The 12,797-nt window shown below is 45.4% G+C and overlaps 1 protein-coding gene across 2 annotated transcripts; it reads left to right on the top strand.

Moving 5' to 3' along the window:
• The first annotated feature begins 1,450 nt into the window (after nt 1-1,450).
• LOC122846670 (serine palmitoyltransferase 2-like) lies at nt 1,451-12,764 on the top strand. 2 transcript variants are annotated; one of them, XM_044143752.1, is made up of 13 exons: nt 1,451-1,939; nt 3,528-3,587; nt 4,017-4,211; nt 4,687-4,841; nt 5,878-6,026; nt 6,376-6,500; nt 6,593-6,686; nt 7,318-7,423; nt 8,396-8,615; nt 8,689-8,815; nt 9,854-9,989; nt 10,063-10,192; nt 11,490-12,764. In XM_044143752.1, exons 1-13 carry the CDS (start codon nt 1,802-1,804, stop codon nt 11,607-11,609), a joined length of 1,755 nt encoding a protein of 584 aa, XP_043999687.1. In that variant the 5' UTR covers nt 1,451-1,801; the 3' UTR covers nt 11,610-12,764. The 2 variants fall into 2 exon arrangements, with proteins under 2 accessions (XP_043999687.1, XP_043999689.1); XM_044143754.1 differs by having other exon boundaries at nt 1,931-2,282.
• The last annotated feature ends 33 nt before the right edge of the window (nt 12,765-12,797 follow it).

Below are 12,797 nucleotides of genomic sequence, written 5' to 3'. Positions count from 1 at the left end.
AGACATCCAAGAGTTGCAGGACACCGAATCCTCCAGGACCAGGACTGCCTACCCCTGGTCAAGGTGCATAAACCTGACACAATATTTAAGAATAAACTCACTTAAGAACACAAACAAACAGTTTGTTTGGCAAAGAATGAATAAAGATTAATAAAGGTCTTTCAATTAGCATCTGGAAGTGATTTACAGCTCAACTTAAAACACTTTACCATAAAACATGCATGTCATGGTTTACATATTTTATACCACAAGGGGGCGCCAAGACACCAAAACCATCTCTGCAGGAGATTGAAATGTGGGAAACTAATACATAATTCACAAAAAGTTTCTCATGTTGGAACATTTTTAAAACATTTTTATTTAGACTTAAGCTGCTAATGTTTACAGATAAAACAACTACATGATTTAAACAGCACAAATATGTTTAAGAAGCGTATTATCAAACATAGTTAATTAAGACATTTAACCTTCTACAATAAAACAAGATGTGATTGTTTACCTGTTTTTGGTTGTTTTTTAGAAGCAATTTATTTCCGATGTTGATGAGAAACCAAAATATGTTTATTTTTAAAAACATTATGATTCTTAAAGGTGAATAACTCTTTTTTTAAAGTAATTACAGTTTCATCATGTTCGATCAGCTCAAAGATCTAGAACATCATGAAAACCTCAATATTTCTGTCACTTATTCAAAAAGGTGAAACAGATTTATTACAGGAAAATATTTCAAGCCATTGATCCTCAGAAATGTTTTTATGTTATGGAAAAGTTCTAACACATTCATAGAAAGTTGAGTGGAAGAAAAAAGTGTGAAGGAAAATTAACACAATAACTGTGATAACTGCAGGACCAGCAGGCTTTTCAAGCAGAATCCTTTCAAAAGCCAAAGGGAGTGTAAGTGGACTGAGGCCTGAGTTAACAATAAACATTACATGATAATAACAGTTTTGTTTTATTTTCAAACAAAACTGTTTTTTGTTTCAGTAATTTTAATTAAAAATGACTGGTTCAGCAGCTCTGCTGCCTGTTGTTGAGTCTTTGGAGGTACAGATATAATCAGTGGTAGTTTCTGACATGGGCGACGTGGGCAACTGCCCAGGGTAGCATCTTGTAGGGGTGCACTCCCCTATTTGCACCCCACCACACACGACCTGCTGATATAATAGGAGGACCTGAATGCTAACCGGACGTCTGTGTTGCTGCTACATGTTAGCATTCAGGGGCTATTTTAGGCTGGATAGCTTCACTGATAGGCTAAGTGCTTTTAGCACAACTTGCACACAACAATTGTTTTTTCTTGTGGCACTTCAACATCCTGTGGGACCGTTTGACTGTTACAATCATAAGAACATATTTTGGTTTTAATAAAATAAGAATCTTACTGTAAAAAGTTTATATATATCTCGTTATGAGAAACTTTGTTGTTTTAACGAGAAACTGCTCTTGAACTAATTTCCTGTTCCTGGCATTTCAGGGCTTCCGTAGATCAGTGATGCTGGGGTGTTGTTTTGGTTTTCTCTGAATCAGATTAGACCACGCCCCTATAGATGTTTGGCCACGCCTCCTTCATCAGACGCTGTTGTGTTGGTTTCCGGCATCAGGAGGTTGTAGCTGCAGGTTCATTAGTGTGTGTTTGTGTTTGTGTGTGTGTGTGTGTGTGTGTGCGTGTGCGTGTGTGTGTGTGTGTGTGTGTGTTCGTTAACGTGCCAATCTTCGGATACTGTCACCGCTTTGCACCACAGCCGGACCGCCGGGCATTCATGCCAGTTACCGCCGAGGCTCCACGGCCGTTTTCCCAGCGATGACCGAGAGCCCCGAGTCCAAACCTGCCAGCAACGGGGAAGTGTGTCCGCATGCGAGGAACGGGCTGAAACCGGAGCGGAACGGCTTCCTAAAGAGCCTCCACCGGGACCGGGACCGGAACCGGGAAGAGGAAGAGGTGAGGCCCGGGATGGGACGGCGGAAGAACCGCTGGAAGCTGCTGCTGATGCGGTCTGAAGATCCAACTTATGCGGTTTTGTGTCCGTGTGTAACGCAGCAGCTCCAGGAGCCTTTCCCAGTTTTCTGGTTTAAAGTTCGGACCCAAAACTCCATTTGAATTACTCCTGATTATACATTTTGAAGTCATTCTTCAGACAACACCCCAAATTAAAGGCAGACCTGAGTGAGTTTTTATCCCCAAGCGCTGCTGTTTAATTCGGCTTACTTTCTGGACCGGGTCGACCTGCTGGGTGCCGCCCTCCCAGCGGCTTAAGGGAGCGGCTGCCATGAATCTGGACCTGGTAATGAAATCTGGTTCTGTTTAGTGCATACTGTCGGTGCCGAATCAAAATCTGGGCATTTACACATGCTCACACTGGGATCAGCAAAGAAAACCTGTAAGGGAGTATAATATTTAGATTTTAATTAATTAATTAAGTATTGCAGTTCCACTTAAAGACAACAACCGAGTGATTTAAATGGGAAAATAAAGGATTTAAACAATTGAAATGTCCAGTTTAAATGCTTGAATCCAGTCTTGGGTCACATCGACTGCATAGTTAAGCTGTTTATAGTTGACACAGGTGATGGGGCCTCGCTGTGCACCTCTTCATTTTTCTAACTTTTACTCAGACTTCTATCTGTTCAGCTGTAACATAAATTCACAACATTTAAATGGGACAAACATCAGATTAAAGTTTACTGAAATCACTGTAAATTCAAGCCATAAAATGGTTTAAATCAACTTTCTTTTAAAAGGAAAAATATTTTCATAATTTTGTTTTACTCTTGTGTTTTTTTTTTGTCAACTTTAAAGTCTTTGTTTTAATAACACAACTTTTAAAAATGCAATATGACTAAGAAATAAAAATTGTATGTTATTTTTCTATAAGTTTAAGATCGTAGAAATGGAGGTGATGTTCTGCAGGAACACGGAGTGTTTCCTGGCCGATTAGCTTTCATGCACATGACGGGCTTCCAGCGCCCTCAGGTGTTTGATCCACAGAGGCATGACGAGTCACATGCTGCAGAGGAGATCCAGAAGGCAGCAGAAACAAAACGATGTTGTCATAGAGAGCTTTTTTTATTTTAATAAGACGACAGCGAGGAGCGTTTTACGGCCTCAGCAGCTCCTCCCTCCTCTGGCAGCCAAACGGAACCAGAACTCAGTTCTCACAGATTGAACCAGAAATAAAAAAGCTTCTGGTTTTTGTGGCCAGTCAGGCTTTAATTTATCTTTTTTTGCTCCAATTTCAGAAGATAATTGTAGAAATGTTGTCAACATTGTGAGACAAAACAATATTTTTGTGCAGATTTCCCCTGGCAGGTAGAGCTGAGCTTCTAGCTGCAGGTCGACGATTCACTGATAACTTTGGTGAATCAATAGAACAATAAATTACTGAGTAGCTGACGCCCCGGGAGCTTCTGGTTTAACCTGCTATTGTGTGAAATATCTGATGCATTTTATGAGTTCAGTCAGAGCCACTAATGGATTTATACCTTTTGTCACATTTGTATTCTTGACAGCCATGTTCTCACCTCAACAGGCATTACTGGCGACTTCCCAACAGAGCAGGTCCAACGTCCCTCCTGGTTTCCTAACTTCAGTAAGTGACTGTTTACCGGCGAGGTTTTCATTCTGCTGCCATGTTTGAGCTTCAGATACACAGAAGATCTCGTCATCGCTTTGAGTCAGCTGGTTCTGTAACTTGGTAGTGCTCTGACTCTGGTTCTGAACAACCTTTTGGATCGCAGTGACTAAACCTTGTTGCCCTGAAAGCAGAATATTTAATGAGCTTCTATTAATGGGCTCCTGTTTGCCATGAAACAGAGATCTAGTAATTAGGAAAAGGTTATGATGTTTGTTACTCACGGTTTCACTCTGGAGGACGGAGATGATGGAGCTGCTCTCATGAATAACAACAGAGTCTAATCCAATGTTTGCTTAAGTCGCTGAGGATGATGAAGTCTTTGTATTGTCTTGTTGCTGAAAATGTGCTATATAATTAAAATGACCTTCACCTTTGTCTCTGCAGGTCCAAGCAGCGCCGCATCATGGCGGCTTGTACAACCGGCCCTTCCTGGAGTCTTTTGAGGAGACGCCCATGCTGGTGGCCGTCCTCACCTACATGGGCTACGGCATCCTCACCGTCTTCGGCTACCTGCGGGACTTCCTGCGCCACTGGAAGATCGAGAGGTGCCATATCGCCAGGGAGAAGGAGGAGCAGAAGGTGAGGAGGAGCAGGAGAAATTCTCCTGTCCGCCTCGGTTCTGAGGTCCGGATGCCAATTTGCAGAGTCGGGGTTAAAGCGACACGTCCAGCTGTTACTTTGATTCGACCCGATAGTTGAGATTTCTCCGCCCAGACGAGTTCCTCTGTAGATTTGTGTAGCAGCAGTGAAGCTCATGTAGTCGGTGCCTCAGCCTGTTGCGTAGCGTCTCGCGGTGAACGGCGTTGTTTCAGTTGGAAGGTGAGTGGAGACAGGAAGCTGCTGTTGACACAACGTTACTTAAAGGATATGATGTCACCCCATGATTTCCTCTAGAAACCAAGTGGATAAAACTCCAGTTCCTGGTGTTGACCTCCTGCAGGCAGTGGGTCCAGATAAGACCTGGCAGCTTCCAGGTCTTATCTGGACCTGGAAGCTTTGGGACAAAATTGCTTCTGGTCCTCCAACTCCTGCTCCGTCTCTTTCCCTTCCTCAGGACTTTGTGCCGCTCTACCAGGACTTTGAGAACTTTTACACCAGGAACCTCTACATGAGGATAAGGGACAACTGGAACAGGCCCGTCTGCAGCGTCCCAGGACCCAAGATGGACCTGGTGGACCGGGTGTCCCACGACTACAACTGGACCTTCGAGTGAGTGGTTTTGTTCTGCAGTGAGGATGTTTCTGACCCGCGACCTGGTCAACTCTGTGGACGCAGCGCCAAACTGGACATTTATTTTACAAACTGAATGTTTAGCTTGTAAAATAAATATCCAGCTAACTCAGAGTGAGTATTTATTAAGCTCTGAGTTAAATATTTAGTTTCAAATTGCTCATTTGGTTTGTGAACTAAATATTTACTCTGAGTCAGATATTTAGTTTTTAAATCAATATTTAGCTACAGTAAGCTAGCTAAATATTTTCTTTACAAATTAAATACTTAGCACTGGGCTAAATATTTTGGTTTTTAACTCAATATTTAGTTTTTAAAATAAATATTTAGTTTGCTAATTAAGTAGTTTGAAGTTATGATATTTATAAAATAATAACAGTTTTAAAAAATAACCTTCCACGCTACAGGACCCAAATTATTGCTGTTAATTTTTGGCTGTAACCTTTCAGCCTGGCTGCTGTGGCTGAAAGAGAGGCATGACCAGTCACATGTTTGCACCATCAGAGCAAACCGGCTGGAAACAGGAAATAACTCTGAGAGCCCAGTTTGGCCCAGAGAGCGATCCGCCCGTCTGAAAACAAGCCGCATGGCTAATTAGCATAGCTGCAGGAAACTCATGGCTGACGATGCTGGTTTGTCTTCAGGTCAGAGTTCACAGGAGCAACAAGCCGGCGCCTCGTTAGCATTCGATCCAGTTAAGACAACATGGATCAGAAGGAAGAACATTAGGTCCAGTTTGTAAAGGCATTCGGTGGAAAGCATTGAGCTGCAGTCTGATGAGTCTCACATTTTACTGTTTGGACATTTTGACCATTTTTAAATCTGGAGGAGAAACTTGAAGCCTGATAACGTCCCACAGCTCCACTCCTTCCCTCCTTCCCTCCTTGTTCCTTCCTTCCTTCCCTTCACCATCGTGCCCTCCGACCTCCTCAGGATACTTCCTGTCTCTCCTGTTCTGAGGTGTAAGGCGCCCAGTTTCCTTCACCGCCTCCCCTCTGTGTCTGTCTCCTCCCAGATACACGGGCCGGACCGTGAAGGCTGTCATTAACTTGGGCTCGTATAATTACCTGGGCTTCGCTGAGAACACGGGCCACTGTGCTGACGCTGCAGCCGAGGTCAGCATGGCGTACGGCGTTGGAGTGGCGAGCACCCGGCAGGAGATCGGTACAAACACTCCTCCAGAGCAGAGTTTTAACCACGCTGCAGGGAAAACCCTCCAGGTCTGACCAAAGATTTTAAATCCTCGGAAAGCTGCAGCAGAGGTTTCTAAACTAAGACCTGGACGACCTTTGACCTTTTAGTTCCAGCTTTCAGTGGCACGTTTCCTACCTTTCTTTCTTTCCTTTCTGTTTCTGTTTTTCTTTCTTTACAGTTTCCATAGCAACCAGATTCCAGTTGACTTGATGGTGATTTGTGTCAGTTTGGAGTTTTTTTAAACCGTCAGCAGGGTGAGGCGTCTCCTCTGCAGCGGCCAGCTGGTCATTCAGATGCTTTTTAAATGTTTGTGATTCAGGGAACCTGGACATCCATGAGGAGATGGAGAACCTGTTGGCCAGGTTTCTGGGGGTGGAGTCGGCCATGGCGTTCGGGATGGGGTTCGCTACCAACTCCATGAACATCCCGGCTCTGACTGGCAAGGTGAGGCCGCTCTGCTCTTCGTCTTCCACATTTCTTCTCATGTTTACAAGAGGAACGGTGGGTCCTGAACCTCCATGGCTTTAACTCTGCAGGGCTGCCTGATCCTGAGTGACGAGCTGAACCACGCCTCTCTGGTCCTGGGAGCCAGGCTGTCCGGTTCCACCGTCAGGGTCTTCAAACACAACAGTGAGCCACAAATCACAGCTCACATTTAAAGATCTTCCTGTTATCTGCTGAAAGCCTTGCGCTCTCTCCCCATCTAGCAGCTGAAATGATCTGTCAGTCGTCTTCCACAGGGAAGCTGCTAGAGCTTCTGTACCCTTGGGCAAGGCATTTTTCCCCCAGAGTTGCCTGCTGATCTGTGTATTGGTGTGTAAATGTGTCTGAATGCCTGAGCTTTGATTGGCCTAGAAAAGTTCCGTATTAATTCAGTTCTTTCACCGTGTGGTTCATTCACTGAGCAGGAGAAAGTCGGCTTTTCACAGCAGAAAGTGGCACAAAATGGAAGTTAATTGATATTAAAAATAATCTGAGTCTCAATCGCTGCCTGAAGTCCAAACCTTACAGGGTGTAATGATAGATTTGTACCTGCGGGGGGCGACATGGACATCAACATGGTTGAACTCTGATTTAAAATATTTACAATCAGGTGTTTTCATCCTCACCAGAGGAGCTGAATGTCTGGATTTAAAGGGGCAGAACCCTAATTCATCTGATCCGGTCACCGACTCATTTTAACAGCCTCCCGTTCGTACATCAGCTGTCTGCTGGATCCTTCATGCTGATCTGTTTCATTTGGAGCGGTTCTGTCTGACAGATATGCAGAGCCTCGAGAAACTGCTGAGAGAAGCTATAGTTCACGGCCAGCCGAGGACCCACCGGCCCTGGAAGAAGATCCTCATCATGGTGGAAGGCATCTACAGGTGAGGCCGGCCCCTAACACTCCCCTCCTGTAGGGCCCCTAACGCTCCCCTCCTCTCTGGCCCCTAACGCTCCCCTCCTTTAGGGCCCCTAACGCTCCCCTCCTCTCTGGCCCCTAACGTTCCCCTCCTGTAGGGCCCCTAACGTTCCCCCCCTCTCTGGCCCCTAACGCTCCCCTCCTGTAGGGCCCCTAACGCTCCCCTTCTGTAGGGCCCCTAACGCTCCCCTCCTCTCTGGCCCCTAACGCTCCCCTCCTGTAGGGCCCCTAACGCTCCCCTCCTGTCGGGCCCCTAATGAGTGAGAGATGCACTGAATGTGAAATATAAAAGCGGGTCAGAGGTCAGTCCTCGTCTCCAGTTGGTATCACAGTTTGTAGGAAAGGCTGCATTTGGCTCCAGATCATGATTCAGTTTTTCAACTGAGATAATTGTGAGATCTGTGAGATCCACATGTCTGCTGTAGGGGCCTCAGCTGCTGACCGTCTCAGGATTTTACATTTCTTGGCCAGGAAATAAGAGAATTACCAGCAAAGATTTAGTATCTGCATCGAGTGGAGAGTCTGGAGGCTGATCAGTAGGAACCGTTTACCAACCATCTCTGGTATCATCAGATGAACCGATTTCCAGAAAATGTTTATAGAGTTACAAAACCAAAGTAAAGAATAAATGTTCTCCTTTGTATTTTGCTTTTATTCAAAGATGTGAAGCATCGTTCTGTTCATGTAACCGAGGTGCATTTGAGGAAAACCCAGTTACTGGTTTCCTCCCAGTCTGCTGCAGGTCCGGCTCCCACACCAGCTCCAGAACCTGAGGAATCGGAAAATAAACTACAAATATTCAACCCATTTCTGTCGGCTTCATTTTACTCCTTCCTGTTTTTCTGTGTTTGAGCCACTGAAGCTGTTGGTGTTTTGATAACCAGTCATCTGTGTTTGAGTCAGGACTGTTGACCTCTCCTCCTGTTTGCTCCTGCAGCATGGAGGGCAGCATCGTGCGGCTGCCGGAGGTGATCGCCCTGAAGAGGCGCTACCGGGCCTACCTGTACCTGGACGAGGCCCACAGCATCGGCGCCCTGGGCCCCAGGGGCCGAGGCGTGGTGGATCACTTCGGCCTCGACCCGCGAGACGTGGACGTCATGATGGGCACCTTCACCAAGAGCTTCGGAGCCGCAGGGGGTTACATCGCAGGGAAGAGGGTGAGGTTCTGCAGGAGACCCGACCGTCTGAGCAGAACTGGGTCCGGTTAAAGCTGCTTGGTTTGTGCTGCAGGAGCTCATCGACTACCTGCGCTGCCACTCCCACAGCGCCGTGTACGCCACCTCCATGTCTCCTCCTGTGGTGGAGCAAATCATCACTTCTATGAAGTGCATTATGGGAGAAGACGGAACAACGATGGGTACCAATTATTTATGCTTCTCTCCCGTTTACAACGTCATTTATATCATTTTCCTCCTTTCAGTGCAATAAATGTTCATTTTCTAACTCCAATAATAATAATTTTAATATTACAATTATTTTATCACTAATAATTTTCGGAGCTGTCAGAGCTCATAAATTAAAGAAAGAAAGTTTTTTTATTAGGAATGTTTTTCTTCCAGCATCAGCTCCTGCAGTCTCACTAGAGGCCACCAGGGGTCAGTACAGCGCAGTAAAATGAGGAACCATCTTTACTTCACATCTTTTTATCACCTGCCTGGTGGTTTTGTCCTCAGAAGGGTTTTTTTTTTTTTAAATGTGGCCCAGCTGGAGAGTTTTAATGTTTCAGGTCCAAACCAGCTGAATTCACGAACCAGTTCCTTTTACCTGCAGAGCTGAACACAATGACAGACATTTACAGACAACCATCTCCCAGAGCCCGACTCCCAGACAAATAAAATATACTTCCATCAAAGTGGGCGTGGCCAGGTGGCCCTGGGGGGCGTGGCCAGGTGTGTGGATGAGTGCAGGTAGTGGTCAGGAAGACATTGTTACTAATATTTCCACTTTGCTGCTATATTTAGCAACTTTTCAGACTTTTAGCAGCAAGTCTAGTGAAGCTTGGTCACTTTTTACAGATGTATGTAAACATGCATTGAAATCTGGCTTCTGAAGGACGAGTCCAGCAAAAATCTGACAAATATGCCACTTTTTTACTAGTGAAAAAAATTATTTGGGGATTTAGCAAAAAAATTTTTTTACAAATAAAGACACAACATGGAATATAAAAATAGAAAATACACACTTTAAAAATCCATAACCAGCAATACAGAAAACAAAATAACCCAAAACTAAAATCAGCATTTCCCGTGGGGTCAAAGGTCAGGGCAAAGAAGAGTCTTAAGTGATTTAAGTGACATTGGTCCGATCTGCTCTGACCTTTGACCAGAAACCTGGACAGAACCAACCGGACCAGAAGGGTCTCCAGATTTAGCTGCTCTTGTCTGTTCTGCTCCAGGTTCTGACCGGATCCGGCAGCTGGCTGAGAACACCGCCTACTTCCGACGGAGACTTCGGGAAATGGGCTTCATCATCTACGGGAACGACGACTCGCCCGTCGTTCCCATGATGCTCTACATGCCCGCCAAGATAGGGTGAGGCTGCCGCTGCTGACCTTTGACCTCAGGCCGCTGGGCGCTGACGTTTCCCCGCTGTGTGTCCCGTCAGAGCGTTCGGCCGCGAGATGCTGAGCAGAAACATCGGCGTGGTGGTGGTGGGCTTCCCGGCCACGCCCATCATCGAGTCGCGGGCGCGCTTCTGCGTCTCGGCGGCTCACTCCAGAGAGCTGCTGGACCAGGTGAGGAACGGCGGCGGCCGAGTTTCATCCATTCCTACACAGGTTTCAGGTTTCTGAGCAAATCCTCTGAAGTTAAACCTTCGGCTTCCACAGAGTCCAGGTTCAAGAGCAAACCGCTGAAGAGGAAAGTCACATGACTTTACAAACATCTCATTTATTGATTCCACTGAATAGTAGATATGGTTCAGCTGGGTGATTGAAACATAAAAAGATTCAAAAGCTCGTTGAGGTCTCCCACCTCTTTTGGTTTTTGATTCTGTTTGTACTGGGAATTCTTCTCATATTTCACGTTGATTCTGGAGTAGAAGGACGGATGTTCGGACGGCTCTGGGCTTGTTCCAGCTTTAACACTCATTGTCCTTCTGATGCTGAGACCTCACACACAGGTTCAGTCAGATCCTGTGGATCGGGTCGATCTGTTCAGATGGATCTGGAACATGTAAACCGGTATCAAACCCGATTCTTTCTCCCTTGTGAAAACAGCAGAGAAAGACGAGGTGAAGAGGAAGAGCGGCTTCGTCTTCCTCTGCTGAGATCTTCGTTTTCTTGATCCACATGAACACGTGACCCCGAATCCTTTTATCTTCATGCATCTCCTCCTGCTGGCCGCTAAATGTGTTGACCTTCACATGGAGAGGTCGGCTGCTGAGAAGGTGGATGGAGGCTGTAAAACGCAGCAACCTGGCAACATTTTATCTCTTTATTGTATTTTGGGATAAGCTTTATCTTCACGCTGGTTGGAGCTTTTTCCTGTTGCCAAAGAAAGTTAAAGTCAGAGATCAGACCAAACATAAATGTTCTGGTTTGGGCTGGAAGTCGTTGCTAAAGAGGCTCGTTCTTCAGAAAGCTATGGAAAGTTAAGTGGAAGGACAGTGCTGGCTTCTTCTGCAAAAAGAAAGCCTCCTCCACTGGTTATGCAACAGTTTTAAATTTGGTACGACTACCGAGCCACAGCATGCGGGTCGGGTGAACGAGAAGTGATTTCTGATGATGTTCAGTCTGACGGGGAAAACGAAACGATGCGTCTGCAGGTTTTCCTGCTCAGATCCAGAGAAGGAAACTCTTGACTGTGACGTCCTGTTGGTTCCTCTGTGATGACGCGCTGAGCAAATAACAGTCAGTCCAGACAATTTCAATATTTGTATTGAACCAAAAAAATAAAATATTTGGCTTAGATTGAAAAGTAGAAGCTGATGTTTAGATGGTTACATTTCCTGACTGTAACCATGTTTCTGTGTTTGTTGCTTCGCTGTTTTAGGCTAAAAGCTGAAACATTTAGTCATAAATGTCTCCGCAGGCGCTGAGTGCCATCAGCGAGGTTGGTGACCTTCTTCAGCTCAAGTATTTGCGTCACAGGATCCAGCCGTCTGGGGCGCGACCCTTTGATGACGGCGTCTACGAGGACATCGATGACTAACACCAGGTCACAGGTCAAGATGCATCACAAGTCTTCCATGACGACGGAGATGTTGCACAAGTCCCTGGCTCACGATAACACCCCACCCAGCCACATCCTGGCCTCTAACTGTACTCTGCCTTAAAGCTGCAGCATGCTCGAAAGAAGCGCCTCTTCGTCTCATTCTGTGTTTTTATGAGTCTCTGTGAGGCTTCACCTTACAGAAACCAATGATATTATCACTTAACCACTAATGATGGTCTCTTCAGCTGAACGTTCTGGATTTTTTCCAGCTGAGCTTTTTCATCTGTCTGTAAAATATGATGTTTGACCAACAAAATAGTTTCCTGTTGCTTTGTTTTGCTCGATGTTTGACGTGTTCATATCTCCTGTCATCTGGTTGGTCTAAAGTTACATCGTTCAAGATCTGGATGTTTCTTTTCATGGTGGTGCTGAGCTTTTGAAGGATGAAGATACTTGTTCCAAAAAAAAAAAAAAAAAAAACCAGCAGGCAAACATCAGATCAGAACCTGCTCTTAAGGTTCTGCTAAAAAGCAAAGAAATCTCATTTCAGTTTTTGGAGTTTTCATTCTTACACAGTTACTACATCCCACTAACTGATCTGGTCTTTCCCCGATTTACAACAGTTTCAAGATAACTAGAGCAAAACCTTATGTCAGATTAGGATGCTGGAGGGCGCAGGATCACTAAGGGCCTCTAGGGGGCAGTGTTTAGCAGGATGGGACAGTTCAGGTATCTTTTATGTTTTATGCCCTTAATGTCCACATCTGAAGCTTCAGAGGCAGAAACTCTGAAGGCGACCGACTCTCAGACGAGTTGATCGATGGTTTGGGTTCAAACGAGCCCAAACCATCATTCCTCCACCACTGTGCCGGACTGTTGGCCTCTGGTGTTTGTCCTGATTTCCTGTCTGGTTTCCTCCATCTCGGTTCAGATCCAGACATTCTCCTGTGGAATTTAGTGCCTTGAAGTCATTTTTTACAGATTTGGAAAATGTTGAGCATCTTTATTTTTGGTCTTCACCAGAAGTTGTGAGCGCTGGATATGTTTCTGTTGACTAATGCTTTGCATTTCATCATCTAAAACGCTCCACCAGAATCACTGCATCAAGCTGTTAATATAAGAGCTGCCACATTAAAACCATACAGATCTGGAGATGCCTGCGGCCTTTTTATTACAACTGTTCTA

Source organism: Gambusia affinis, linkage group LG16, assembly GCF_019740435.1.
Source record: "Gambusia affinis linkage group LG16, SWU_Gaff_1.0, whole genome shotgun sequence".
Classification (NCBI taxonomy): Eukaryota; Metazoa; Chordata; class Actinopteri; order Cyprinodontiformes; family Poeciliidae; genus Gambusia; species Gambusia affinis.
The sequence above is the reverse complement of the archived record's forward strand: the minus strand, read 5'-3'. Positions and strand labels throughout refer to the sequence as shown.